The 14,155-nt window shown below is 41.8% G+C and overlaps 1 protein-coding gene across 2 annotated transcripts in view; it reads left to right on the forward strand.

Annotated features, from left to right (window-relative positions):
- The window catches only part of BAG4 (BAG cochaperone 4), a 36,845-nt gene that overhangs the window by 8,613 nt on the left and 14,077 nt on the right, over positions 1–14,155 (forward strand). The window contains exon 2 of one of the 2 annotated variants that reach the window (XM_055295988.2): positions 7,353–7,460. The exons of the other annotated variant lie outside the window; for it this stretch is intronic. Coding sequence (XP_055151963.2) covers positions 7,353–7,460 — 108 coding nt within the window. The remainder of the gene's footprint in view (positions 1–7,352; positions 7,461–14,155) is intronic. 2 annotated transcript variants of the gene reach the window in all.

The raw sequence follows: 14,155 nt of genomic DNA on the forward strand, positions 1-14,155 counted from the left end.
AATAGAAAAATAAATGAGTTCATACTTATATTAATTCAAATTTAACAGTATAGGAATTTTAACTTCTTTGTATATTTTATATGAAAAAATCTTGATTCCTAACTTAATTACAAATATTTGCACAATCTAACAATAATGTATAAAATAAGTTCAAAATAATGCCAGGTTCCAGTTCTGGCATGACAGCATGAAGAATTCTGTGGACCTAGTCCCCAGTGAAACTGGTGAACATTAATTTTAAAAAACAACAAATTACAGTTTCTGGAAATGGTCCTAGGGAGTATAGCAAATGAAGAAATACCTTTTTTTTTTTTTTTTTAGACAGTCTCGCTCTGTCACCCAGGCTGGAGTGCAATGGCGCCATCTTGGCGATCTCGGCTTACTGCAACCTCCACCTCCCGGGTTCAAGCGATTCTCTTGCCTCAGCCTCCTGAGTGGCTGGGGTTACAGGTGTGTGTCACCACACCCAGCTAATTTTTGTATTTTTAGTAGAGACAAGGTTTCACCATGTTGGTCAGGTTGGTCTTGAACTCCTGACCTCGTGATCCACCTGCCTTGGCCTCCCAGAGTTCTGGGATTATAGGCATGAGCCACTGCGCCTGGCCATGAAGAAACATTTGTTCAAGAAAATCTACAAAACTCAGTAAGAACATTGGGTCTGTGATATTTGAACTAAAACCTCCTCCATCCCTCCTTTTTTGCAGCTAGTGAGATAGAAACTTCACTCTAGAGGGTGTAGCCAAGAACACAGGGCTCCAGCTCCATGTATTCCACCTCATTGCCTCAGTCAGATGGTTTTCATCCTAGGAGGAGGAGTAGTGTACCAACATTTCTCATTTTGCCCCAGGTGCCTGTCACTGAAGCAAAATTCTAGGTAATTGTGGCTGAGTGGCGGTGGTTCCTTTCTTTCACCCAGTCCCTACTCCTGGGATGGAGACTTGACCTTGGGCAAGGCACTGCTGAAAATACTGGGGCTCTGATCACCTTTACCCTTGCTTTTCAAGCCGAGAAGACCTAAGTCTATAGCCTCCCTTCCCCCTGGGTACTCCACTTCGTAAAGCAGGGATGCCATTCAGATAAACACACCATTGTCCCCACTCTAGCTGTAGAGAGTGGCTCAGATGTTTTATCTGGAAGCAGAAGTAGGCTGTAAAACAGGTAGCTCCTAATCTTTTCCTAAAGGAACAAAGTATGGAGAAGCTCAGGAGTGTGGAGAAACTCAAAAAAACTGCGGAGGTTGTTGTGCAAAGCAATAGGGAAGAGACTGGTTAAATTCACTGGAGATGTAGGATAAACTATAGGCCAGCTAGTTTGCTGGAGAGAACCAGGAAAAGAAGAAGCTAGGAGGAGCCCTTTGGTATCAGAACAACTCTCAAACACTGACCTTGGGAACTAACTGTCCCTTTAGAGGGACCCAAATTTGATCTACTCAGTCTGTGGAGCAGTTTATGCCCCAGGGTGTTATTAAAACCAGTAGAGCAATCAGCTGGAAATTAGTGACGCTTTAACAACTAGATGTGGTCAAGGAAAGGTACACTCAAAGAAAGTCTTACAAAAATCTTTGTCATCCAGGATGACTGTGGGCATACCCAAGGCTGTGCCTTCTAATGAGCAATATCACATACTTCATACTTGAAGTTTGAGGGCAAACAGACTTTACAAAAATAATCCAGCTAGTTACTAAACAAACGAGCAAATGACAATAACAAGCTGAAGGTGGAAAAGGTGGGACCAGTAGTACTGAGAGTTGCTAAAATGTCTAGTTTCCAACAAAAAATTATGAGCTATGCAAAGACACAGGAAAGTATGACCCATACACTGGAAAAAAAGCAGATAACAGAAACTGATTGTGAAAGTGACCAGATGTCACATTTAATAGACAAAGACTTCGAAGTAGCCATTATATATGTTCAAATAACTAAAAAACTATTATTAAAGAAGCAAAGAAAGGTGTATGATAATGTCATGTCAAATAGGGAATATCAATAAAGAGATAGCAATTACATATTAAAAAAGAACCAAATAGAAATCCTGGAGTTGAAAAGTACGGTAACCAAAATGAAAAATTAACTAGAGGAGTTCAATAGGCTAGAACTGACAGAAGAAAGAATTCATGAATTTGAAGATAGATCAATACAGATTATGCAATATGAAGGAGAGAAAAAAGACTGACGTGTTGGAGAAATGTCAGAAACCATTGAACACACCAGCATATCAGAAATGATTAATAACAAGGTTAATATAACAAAAGATACAAATATGCTCTTTTCTTCTCTCAGATTCTTTAAAAGACATTATAGAAAGTAGTAAGTATAACAATATAATGTTGAGTTTATAACATTTGTAGACATAATGTGGATAACAATAAAATCACGAAAACGGGGAAAAGGAACAGACTTATATAGGAATAACATTCCTGTATCTCACTGGAATTAAGTTGGTATAAATCAGAAGCTGATTCTGATGAGAAGCATATTGTTAGCCCGGCTGGGTGCTGTGGCTCACGCCTGTAATCCCAGCACTTTGGGAGGCCGAGGTGGGCGGATCACAAGGTCAGGAGATCGAGACCATCCTGGCTAACATGGTGAAACCTCGTCTGTACTAAAAATACAAAAAAAAAAGAAAATTAGCCAGGCATGGTGGCAGGCACCTGTAGTCCCAGCTACTTGGGAGGCTGAGGCAGGAGAATGGCATGAACCTGGGAGGTGGAGCTTGCAGTGAGCCGAGATCATGCCACTGCACTCCAGCCTGGGTGACAGAGTGAGACTCCGTCTCAAAAAAAAAAAAAGAAGTAAAAGAAGTATATTGTTAGCCCAAGAGTAACCTCTAAAGAAAAAAAAATGTATAATCATTAAGTTATAATGCTGCATTTGAAAATATTCACTTAATGCAAAAGAAAGTGGTAAAGATGGAATAAAGGACAGAAACACATGAGACATATAAAAAACAAAAAGTAAAAGTAGATGACAAAAAGTAAAAATGAAACATGTAAATCCAGCTATATCAATAACATTAAATGTGCATGGATTAAACAATCTAGTCAGAAGACAGACTGGATTTAAAAAAAAACAAGATCCAATTATATGGTGTCTAAAGGTGGCACACTTAAGGTTTAAAGATACAAATAATTTGAGAGTAAATGGATGGAAAAAGAAATATGCAATAAAAGATAAATGTTTGAGGTGTCAGATATGCCAGTTACCCTGTTTTGATCATTACACTTTATATACATTTATCAGAATATCACATGTATCCCAAAAATATGTACTACTTTTATTAATTAAAAATTACATATGTACACATATAAATACATATATATATATATACATGTATACTATATATATATATATATATATATATATATATATATATATAAAAGAAATAAGCAAACGGCAACTATGAGAAAGCTGGAGTGGCTAACATTAATATCAGACCAATTAGACTTTATTTACTTTTTATTTATTTATTTATTTTTGAGATGGAGCCTTGCTCTGTCACCCAGGCTGGAGTGCAGTGGCACGATCTTGGCTCACTACAACCTCCGCCTCCCAGGTTCAAGCAATTTTCCTGCCTCAGCCTCCCAAATAGCTAGGATTACCGGCATGTGCCACCATGCCTGGCTAATTTTTTTTTTTTGTTGCCCAGGCTGGAGTGCAGTGGTGCAATCTCAGTTCACTACAACCTCTGCCTCCTGGGTTCAAGCAATTCTCATGCCTCAGCCTCCTGAGTAGCTGGGATTACAGGTGCCCACCACCACACCCAGCTAATTTTTGTATTTTATTAGAGATGAGGTTTCGCCATGTGGGCCAGGTCGGTCTTGAACTCCTGACCTCAAGTGACCCACCCACCTCGGCCTCCCAAAGTGCTGGGATTACAGTCATGAGCCACCATGCCAGGCCTGAATTGTGTACTTTAAATAGGTGAATTGGATGGTAGTGAGTAAAACTCGAAAATAAGAATACCAGTTTTATGAGTAACAACTAATGGATGCAGTTTAGGTTTCTTTGCAGTTCAGCTTGTCCTTAGAGAATAAATTCCACTGAGGACGTACAGTCAAAATAATGTGAGCTAAAAGTCATTTGAAGTAATTCTTTTTTCTATATGGTTATGTTACCAACTTGATTGTTAGTTATTGCATTAATTGACTTTTCCTATACTGAAACAACAATTCCAGAATTTTAGTAGCTTATAATGATAAACATTTATTTCTTGCTCAGGTTCTGTGAGTCCACTCTAGTGGTTCTTCTCTAGGCCCCAGGTTTAATTCAGGTCTACCTGTGTGTCTTCTCATCCTGAGACTTCAGTTGAAAACACAGCTCCCATGTAAGATAATATAGGTCTTGTGGAGGGCATGGGAACACAAGAGGGTTGCTAGAATTTGCAATGACTCCTAAATCCTTTGTGTGGACTGGCACACTGTCACTTTTATCCGTATTTGTTTGTTTTGCATAAAAGGTTAAATTACATTTTTTTGTTGTTTTTTTTTTTTTTTTTTTGAGACGGAGTCTCCCTCTGTTGCCCAGGCTAGAGTGCAGTGACACGATCTAGGCTCACTGCAAGCTCCACCTCCCAGGTTCACGTCATTCTCCTGCCTCAGCCTCCCAAGTAGCTGGGACTACAGGCGCCCACTGCCACACTCGGCTAATTTTTTGTATTTTTAGTAGAGACGGGGTTTCACTGTGTTAGTTAGGATGGTCTCGATCTCCTGACCTCGTGATCCACCTGCCTTGGCCTCCCAAAGTGCTGGGATTACAGGTGTGAGCCGCTGCACCCAGCCAAATTATGTTTTTTACTTATGTGAGTTTGTATTGACACCACCACATTCACTATCCCCCAGTTCTTCCTCATCTTGCCCCATTCCATATTTTATCTTTCCTTGTCCTCATGACAATATCGGTTCCCAATCACACTACTGTATGTATTTATTCTATTCTACAATACATACAAAATAGTTTAAAAATTAAGATAGTAATATCAGTACTAATAACATTATATGAAGAGTTTAAGATATTTTAAAATTTCTTTTGCTTTTAGAAAGGTACCACTAAGGATGTCCATTCAGAAAACTGTTCAAGAATTATTTGAATTATATTCTGTGTGTGGTTATCAAGTTGGTAGGTTTTTTCTTTTTAAAGATGGGGTCTTACTCTGTTGCCCAGGCTGGAGTGCAGTAGCACAGTCATAGATGATAACTCACCATAACCTTGAATTCCTGGACTTCACCTCTGCCTCTCACCTCTCAGCCTCCTGAGTAGCTGGGACTATAGGCACCCATCATTATGCCCACCTGACATTTTTTTGTGTGTGTGTAGAGACTGAGTCTCATTATTTTCCAGGCTGGTCTTGAACTCCTGGTCTCTGGCCTCAAGCAATCCCTTGCCTCAGCTACCCAAAGTGCTGGATTACAGATTGAGCCACTGCGCCCAGCCCAAGTTGGTGGGTTTTTTTTTTTTTTGAGACGGAGTCTCTGCTCTGTGGCCTAGGCTGGAGTGCAGTGGCGTGATCTCAGCTCACTGCAACTTCCGCCTCCTGGGTTCAAGCTATTCTCATGCCTCAGCTTCCTGAGTAGCTGAGATTACAGGCACCCACCACCACACCCAGCTAATTTTTGTATTTTTAGTAGAGACGGGGTTTCATCATGTTGGCCAGGCTGGTCTCGAACTCCTGACCTCAGGTGATCCACCTGCGTCAGGCCTCCCAAAATGGTGGGATTATAGGCGTGAGCCACTGTGCCTGGCCAAGTTGGTGGTTTTCTTAATAAGATAAAATACAGTTTGAATTCATACTGATATTTACAATTCAAATTATGGATTATAAGGTTTTAAGTTTCATTAGTCTTAAATCTGTGTCTCCTATCTCCCATTGTGAAAATACTGATTCCCAACAATACCAATGTAAGTATTCATTTGCAACTATAATACCTGCATAACAGTACCAACAGTACCAACAGTGCTGATAATTATGATTACTGAAAAAAATTCAAAGTATTACTGAAAACAAAGTATTATGAAAGGGACAAGTAGTGCAGTGAAGCTAATAGTGATAATCTCTCAGTTATTTGAGCTGCCAATGAATTTCTTTGTGAAATTATATTCAAAGTTTTAGAAAAAATGTCAAAGGTCCTGTTCAAGCTTAAAACTATACTTGGGCCGGGCACAGTGGCTCATGCCTGTAATTCCAGCACTTTGGGAGGCCAAGGCAGGTGGATCTCCTGAGGTCAGGAGTTCAAGACCAGCCTGGCCAACATAGTGAAACCCCATCTCTATTAAAAGTACAAAAAATTAGCTGGGCGTGGTGGCAGGTGCCTGTAATCCCAGCTACTTGGGAGGCTGAGGCAGAATTGCTTGAACCTGGGAGGCAGAGGTTGCAGTGAGCCGAGATCGTGCCATTGCACTCCAGCCTGGGCAACAAGAGCAAAACTCTGTCTCAAAAAAAAAAAAAAACAAAACCCTAAATCTATATAGTTGAAAGCAAAATAACTCATAGGATAATAAATGTATATAATAAACCAGATAATAGGTGCTCTGAGAAGTTTTGAGTCTATTTAGTCTTTTATCAAAGTTTATTGGCTTATTGCAAATCTTTGCATTAACTTTCTGAGTTGGAGAGAAAGGCTGATGAAATTATTGTCGTAGCTAGATTTTTCTCTTTGGATTGGTAAACGTTCTGCATCGATGCCTGACACTGAGGCTGCCAGCGGAAAGCTTAGCCATACCACAGAGTAGAATGTGAAAAACTAGGGTGTGTCAAGGCAAAGAAGTTGGAGATTGAAGTTGTATGTGCTTGAGCTAAACTCTAGTAGTAATGTCTTTGTGTTCCAAAGTTATTGGAAATATAACAGTAGTAAAGAACCATTTTGTTGCACTAATTAAATTAGTAGTCATGAGGATTAGTTATTGGAGAAGGATAGAGGTGATCTAATGTCTCTGATTTTGCTAATCATCTTGATGTAGTAGAATTCCTTTATATAGCATTTGGTGTGGTGGCATTGGCGAAACGGATAAGAACAGCTTTTTACTAGCTAATAATTGTTTTGTCCTAGAGCATTTGATTTACCATGTACTGAATAATTAGTAGTTTTATAGTGGGGTCCTATTGCCTTTTTTCTTTTATTTTTTGTTTTTAAGAGACGGGGTCTCTGTTGACCATACTAGACTCAATCACCTGAGCTCAAGCGATCCACCCACCTCAGCCTCTGCAGTAGCGAGACAAGAAGCGTGTGCCACTGTGCCCAGCTTATTGCTTTTTGTCTGTTGCTTTTTTTTTAATCCTTATAACCTGCCTCTATCAATCTATCTTAAAATGATGTATGAATGTTATTAAGAGTGAATTTATTTTTCTTTTTTTCTTAGGAGCAGCCACCATATCCTAGCTACAATTCTAACTATTGGAATTCTACTGTGAGATCTAGGGCTCCTTACCCAAGTACATATCCTGTAAGACCAGAATTGCAAAGCCAGGTATGGTTTAAAAACAGAGACTTTCTGAACTTTTTCTTAATGAATAGATTTATTTTCAAAACCTGTGCAGATTTCAGAGCAGTGATGAGTGTGTGTTTTTTTTCTTTGCTTTAATGGGTTCCATCATCTTAATGTTTTTAGCTCAGAGATAAGGAAATATCTAGGCAAATATACCTATAGCTTGAGGCATAATTATTTTTCAGGATCCAGAAGCAACAAACATAAAATATACCTATTTTTGAAAATTTGACTTATTACAGACATTTAAAATATTTTAAACTTAAAAAAGTACAGAAAATATATACATTTTAAATCTAGCATACAGGGCCAGGTGCAGTGGCTCACAGCTGTAATCCCAGCACTTTAGGAGACCAAGGTGGCAGATCACCTGAGGTCAGGAGTTCGAGACCAGCCTGGCCAACATGGTGAAACTCCAACTCTACTGAAAATACAAAAATTAGCTGGGTGTGGTGGTGGGCGCCTGTACTCCCAGCTACTCGGGAAGCTGAGGCAGGAGAATCGCCTGAACCCCGGAGACGGAGGTTGCAGTGAGCTGAGATCACACCATTACACTCCAGCCTGGGCGACGAGTGAGACTCCATCTCAAAACAAAAAACAAAAAAACCCCACAAAAATCTAGCATGCAGATTTGTCAATTTCTTTTTTTTTTTTTTTTTTTTTGAGACGGAGTCTCGCTCTGTCGCCCAGGCTGGAGTGCAGTGGCGCGATCTCGGCTCACTGCAAGCTCCGCCTCCTGGGTTCACGCCATTCTCCTGCCTCAGCCTCTCTGAGTAGCTGGAACTACAGGCGCCCACCACCACGCCCGGCTAATTTTTTTGTATTTTTAGTAGAGACGGGGTTTCACCGTGGTCTCGATCTCCTGACCTCGTGATCCACCTGCCTCGGCCTCCCAAAGTGCTGGGATTACAAGCGTGAGCCACCGCGCCCGGCCGCAGATTTGTCAATTTCTGTTTGCCACATTTGTTTCAGATGTTTAAGAAAGAAGTAAACCAAATATAATTGAAGCCCAATGACACTTCATTTACTGAAATTTTATTTATTTATTTATTTGAAACAGGATCATTTTCTGTTGCCCAGGCTGGAGTGCAGTGGTGTGATCTCAGCTCACTGCACCCTCCTCCTCACAGGTTCAAGTGATTCTCCTGCCTCAGCCTCCTGAGTAGCTGGGACTACAGGCACGCGCCACCATACCCAGCTAATTTTTTGATTTTTTTTTTTTGAGATGGAGTCTTGCTCTGTCGCCAGGCTGGAGTGCACTGGCGTGATCTTTGTTCACTGCAACCTCCGCCTCCTGGGTTCAAGTGATTCTCCTGCCTCAGCCTCCCAAGTAGCTGGGACTACAGGCATGTGCCACCACGCCTAGCTAATTTTTGTATTTTTAGTAGAGATGGGGTTTCACCATGTTGGCCAGTGTGGTCTTGTTTGCTTGACCTCGTGATCTGCCTGCCTTGGCCTTTCAAAGTGCTGGGATTATAGGCAGGAGCCACCACACCCAGCCAGTTTTTGGATTTTTAGTAGAGATAGGGTTTCACCGTGTTGGCCAGGCTGGTCTCAAACTCCTGACCTCAAGTGATCCACCCTCCTTGGCCTCCCAAAGTGCTGGGTTTACAAGCATGAGCCATCGTGCTCGGCCTGAAGTTATATTTATTATCCCATTTGTGTTTTTATGCCTTTACCACTTGCCTATGTATCCATAAACTTTATATACTTTTATTTTACATGTTTTTAAACTTGAGATGTGTGATTTCATACTAACAAACACACTCCTGCAGCTTGCTTCTTTTGCTCATCGTTGGTTTTCATCTTTCTGTTATATAAATATGAGATAAGAATTTACCTAGGGTATGGAATTGTTGGGTTTAGGTGTGTACATTTTTTTTTTTGAGATAGAGTCTCACCCTGTCACCCAGGCTGGAGTGCAATATTGCGATCTTGGCTCACTGCAACCTCCACTGCTCGGGTTCAAATGATTTTCCTGCCTCAGCCTCCCGAGTAGCTGGGATTACAGGTGCCTGCCACCATGCCTGGCTAATTTTTGTATTTTTAGTAGAGACAGGGTTTCACTGTTTTGGCCAGGCTGGTCTCGAACTCCTGACCTCGTGGTCTGCCTGCCTTGGCCTCCCAAAGTGCTGGGATTACAGGCATGAGCCACCATGCCCAGCCAGGTGTGTACATTTTTATTAGATACCGCCAAATTACTTTTCAAAATGGTTGTACTAACAAAGGAGTAATTGTCATATTTGCATATTTCCATTATATTTTTTTATCTAGCCATATTTCTGTTTTTTTTTTTTTTTTTTTTTTTTTTTTGGCCGAGTCTCGCTCTGTCACCCAGGCTGGAGTGCAGTGGCGCGACCTCGGCTCACTGCAAGCTCTGCCTCCCGGGTTCATGCCATTCTCCTCCCTCAGCCTCCTGAGTAGCTGGGACTACAGGCGCACGCCACCACGCCCAGCTAATTTTTTGTATTTTTAGTAGAGACGGGGTTTCACTGTGTTAGCCAGGATGGTCTCGATCTCCTGACCTCGTGATCCGCCCGTCTTGGCTTCCCAAAGTGCTGGGATTACAGGCATGAGCCACTGCCCCTGGCTTTTGTTTGTTTTTTTGACACAGGGTGTTGCTCTATAGCCCAGGCTGGAGTACGGTGGCATGATGACAGCTCACTGCATCCTCGACCTCCTGGCCTCAAGTGATCTTCCCACTTCAGCCTCCTGAGTAGCTGGGACTACAGGTGCACATTACTATGCCCAGCTAATTTTTAAAATTTTTTCTGTAGAGTTAGGGTTTCGCCATGTTACCCAGGCTGGTCTCCCAATCCTGGGCTCAAGAGATCCTCCCACTTCAGCCTCCTGAGTAGCTAGGACTACAGGTGCACATCACCATGCCTTGCTAATTCTTTTGTTTTTTTGTAGAGACAGAGTCTTGCTGTGTTGCCTAGGCTGGTTTCAAACCCCTAGCTATCCTCCCAAATTGGCCTCTCAAAGCACTGGGATTACAGGTGTGAGCCCCTGTGCCTAGCCTATAATAATCATGTATACATGAACTTCAGGATGAGGTTGATCAGAGATAATGGAATGTAAAATAAAGATCATGTTAGTACTTACCACAAACTTTCATCATTTTACTTGTATCAGCCTCATCCCTGTGATTGAAATCGAGAAGTAGACATTGTTATTGCTAAATGTTACATAGTTGTGGTTTGGCCACGTGCTATAAAATCCACCCTTCAAAGTGTACAATTCAGTTGGTTTTTAGTATATTCACAAAGTTTACCCATTATCACTGTCTAATTCTGGAACACTGTCATCACCCCGAATAGAAACCTTGAACTTAAAATGTCATTACTTCCTCCCTTCAGCCCCTGGCAACCTGTAATCTACTTTTTTATCTCTCAGGATTTTTCTAACCAGACATTTTGTATGGAATCATACAGTATGTGGCCTTTTGCTTCTGGCTTCTATCACTATGTAATGTTTTCAACCCTCTCCATGTTCTCAGGATATACCAAATTTCATCAACTGATAGATATTTGGTTTGTCTTTCATTTTTGTCAATTATCAATGATGCTGCTACAACCTTCATGTACAAGTTTTTATGTGGAAATATGTTTTTAGTTATCTTGGGTCTATACCTAGAAATGGAATTGCTTGGTCATAGAGTAACCCTATATGTATCAATTTGAGGAACTGGCAAATGGTTTTCCAAAGGGATTGCACCATTTTATATTCCCATCAGCAATGTATGAGGGCTCTGATTTCTCCACATCATTACCAATACTTATTTTACTTTAAAAAAATTATTATAGGCCAGGCGCAGTGGCTCACGCCTGTAATCCCAGCACTTTGGGAGGCCGAGGCAGGCAGATCACAAGGTCAGGAGATAGAGACCATCCTGGCTAACATAGTGAAACCCCGTCTCTACTAAAAATGCAAAAAATTAGCCGTGTGTGGTGGCGGGCGCCTGTAGTCCCAGCTACTTGGGATGCTGAGGTAGGAGAATGGCATGAACCCAGGAGGCGGCTTGCAGTGAGCTGAGATTGCGCCACTGCACTGCAGCCTGGGCGACAGAGCGAGACTCCGTCTCAAAAAAAAAAAAAAATTATAGCCATCTTAGTGGGTGCAAAGTGGTTTTGATTTGCAGTTCTCTGATGACTAATGATTTGAGCATCTTTTCGTGTGCTTGTTAGCCATTTGTATATCTTGTTTGGAGAAATGTCTATTCAGATTCTTCGGGCCTGGTGCGGTGGCTCACCTGTAATCTCAGCACTTTGGGAGGCCAAGGTGGGTGGATCACTTGAGGTATGGAGTTCGAGACCAGCCTGGCCAACATGGTGAAACCCCTTCACTACTAAAAATACAAAAATTAGCTGGGTGTGGTGGCAGGCGCTTGTAATCCCAGCTACTTGGGAGTCTGAGGCAGGAGAATTGCTTGAACCCAGGAGGCAGAGGTTACAGTGAGCCGAGATGAGATCACGCCATTGCACTGCAGTCTGTGTGACAGAGCGAGACTCTGTCTCAAAAAAGAAAAGATTATTTGACCATTTTAAAATTGGATTGTCTTTTTATTGTTGAGTTTTAAGCATTCTTTATACATTCTAGATACAAGTTTCTTATCAAATATAGTCATGCATTGCTTAATAATGGGGATATTTTCTGAGAAATGCATCAAGAGTCAATTTTGTCATTGTGCAAACATCATAGAGTGTACTTTCACAAGTCTAGATGGTACAGCTTACTATATACCTAGGCTATATGGTATAGCCTATGGCTTCTAGGCTATAAACCTGTACAGCATGTTACTGTACTGAATACTATAAGCAATTGTAACACCGTGGTTAGTATTGGTGTATCTAAACACATCTAAACATAGAAAAGATACAGTAAAAATACAGATAAAAGATAACAAAATATTATATCACACCTGTACAGGGCACTTGCCATGAATGGAACTTGCAGGACTGGAAGTTGCTCTGGGTGAGTCAGTGAGTGAGTGGTGAGTGAATGTGAAGGTCTAGGATATTACTGTGCACTGTTGTAGGCTTTATAAACATTGTATACTTAGTTTATCATAAATTTGTATAACAATACTTTTCTTTCTTCAATAAATACTGTAACTTTTTTACTTTATAAACTTTATTTTATTTTATTATTTTAAGTTATTTTTTTGAGACAGGGTCTCACTCTGTCCCCCAGACTGGAGTGCAGTGGCGTGATCTCAGCTCACTGCAACCTCCACCTCCCGGGTTCAAGCAATCTTGCCACCTCAGCCTCCCTAGTAGCTGGGACTACAGGCATGTGCCACCACACCTGGCTAATTTTTGTATTTTTAGTAGAGGCAGGATTTCATCATGTTGGCCAGGCTGGTCTCGAACTCCTGACCTCAAGTGATCTGTCCACCTCAGCCTCCCAAAGTGCCGGGATTATAGGCCTGAGTGAGCCATTGCACCTGGCCTTATAAACTTTTAAATTTTAAAAAGCTTTGATTCTTTTATAGTAATACTTAGCTTAAAATACAAACATACTGTACAGCTGTACAAAAATGTTTTCTTGGGGCCGGGCACGGTGGCTCACTCCTGTAATCCCAGCTCTTTGGGAGGCCGAGGTGGGCAGATCACAAGGTCAGGAGATCGAGACCATCCTGGCCAATACGGTGAAACCCTGTCTCTGCTAAAAATACAAAAAACTAGCTGGGCGAGATGGCAGGCGCCTGTAGTTCCAGCTACTCGGGAGGCTGAGGCAGGAGAATGGTGTGAATCCAGGAGGCGGAGCTTGCAATGAGCCGAGATCACGCCGCTGCACTCCAGCCTGGGCGACAGAGCGAGACTTCATCGCAAAAAAAAAAAAAAAAAAAAAAAGTTTTCTTTTTCTTATTATTTTAAGTTATTTTTTTGAGACAGGGTCTCACTCTGTCCCCCAGACTGGAGTGCAGTGGCGTGATCTCAGCTCACTGCAACCTCCACCTCCCGGGTTCAAGCGATCCTGCCACCTCAGCCTCCCTAGTAGCTGGGACTACAGGCGTGTGCCACCACACCTGGCTAATTTTTGTATTTTTAGTAGAGGCAGGATTTCATCATGTTAGCCAGGCTGGTCTCGAACTCCTGACCTCAAGTGATCTGTCCACCTCAGCCAGGGTCTCACTCTGTCCCCCAGGCTGCAGTGCAGTGGCGCGATCTCAGCTCACTGCAACCTCCACCTCCCGGGTTCAAGCGATCCTGCCACCTCAGCCTCCTGAGTAGCTGGGACTACAGGCGCGTGCCACCACGCCCAGCTAATTTTTTGTATTTTTAGTGGAAATGGGGTTTCACTGTGTTAGCCAGGATGGTCTTGATCTCCCAACCTCATGATCTGCCCTCCTTGGCCTCCCAAAGTGCTGGGATTAAAGGCGTGAGCCACCACGTGTGGCTGTTTTTGTATTTTTAAAACTGTTTTTGTTAAAAAGGAAGATGCAAACATACATTAGCATAGGGCAACCTAGGGTCAGGATCATCAGTATCACTGTCTTTCACCTCCTCATCTTGGGGCAATAAGACGCATGGGAACTGTCATCTCCTATGATAATGCCTGGTTCTGGAATACCTCCCGAAGGACCTCCTTGTGTCTGTTTTCCGGTTAGCCTTTAAAAAATGTACAAGTAGAAGGAGTACATGCTAAGATAATGATAACAAGTGTAGTATGTA

The sequence above is a fragment of the Symphalangus syndactylus genome, chromosome 10 (genome assembly GCF_028878055.3).
Source record: "Symphalangus syndactylus isolate Jambi chromosome 10, NHGRI_mSymSyn1-v2.1_pri, whole genome shotgun sequence".
Classification (NCBI taxonomy): Eukaryota; Metazoa; Chordata; class Mammalia; order Primates; family Hylobatidae; genus Symphalangus; species Symphalangus syndactylus.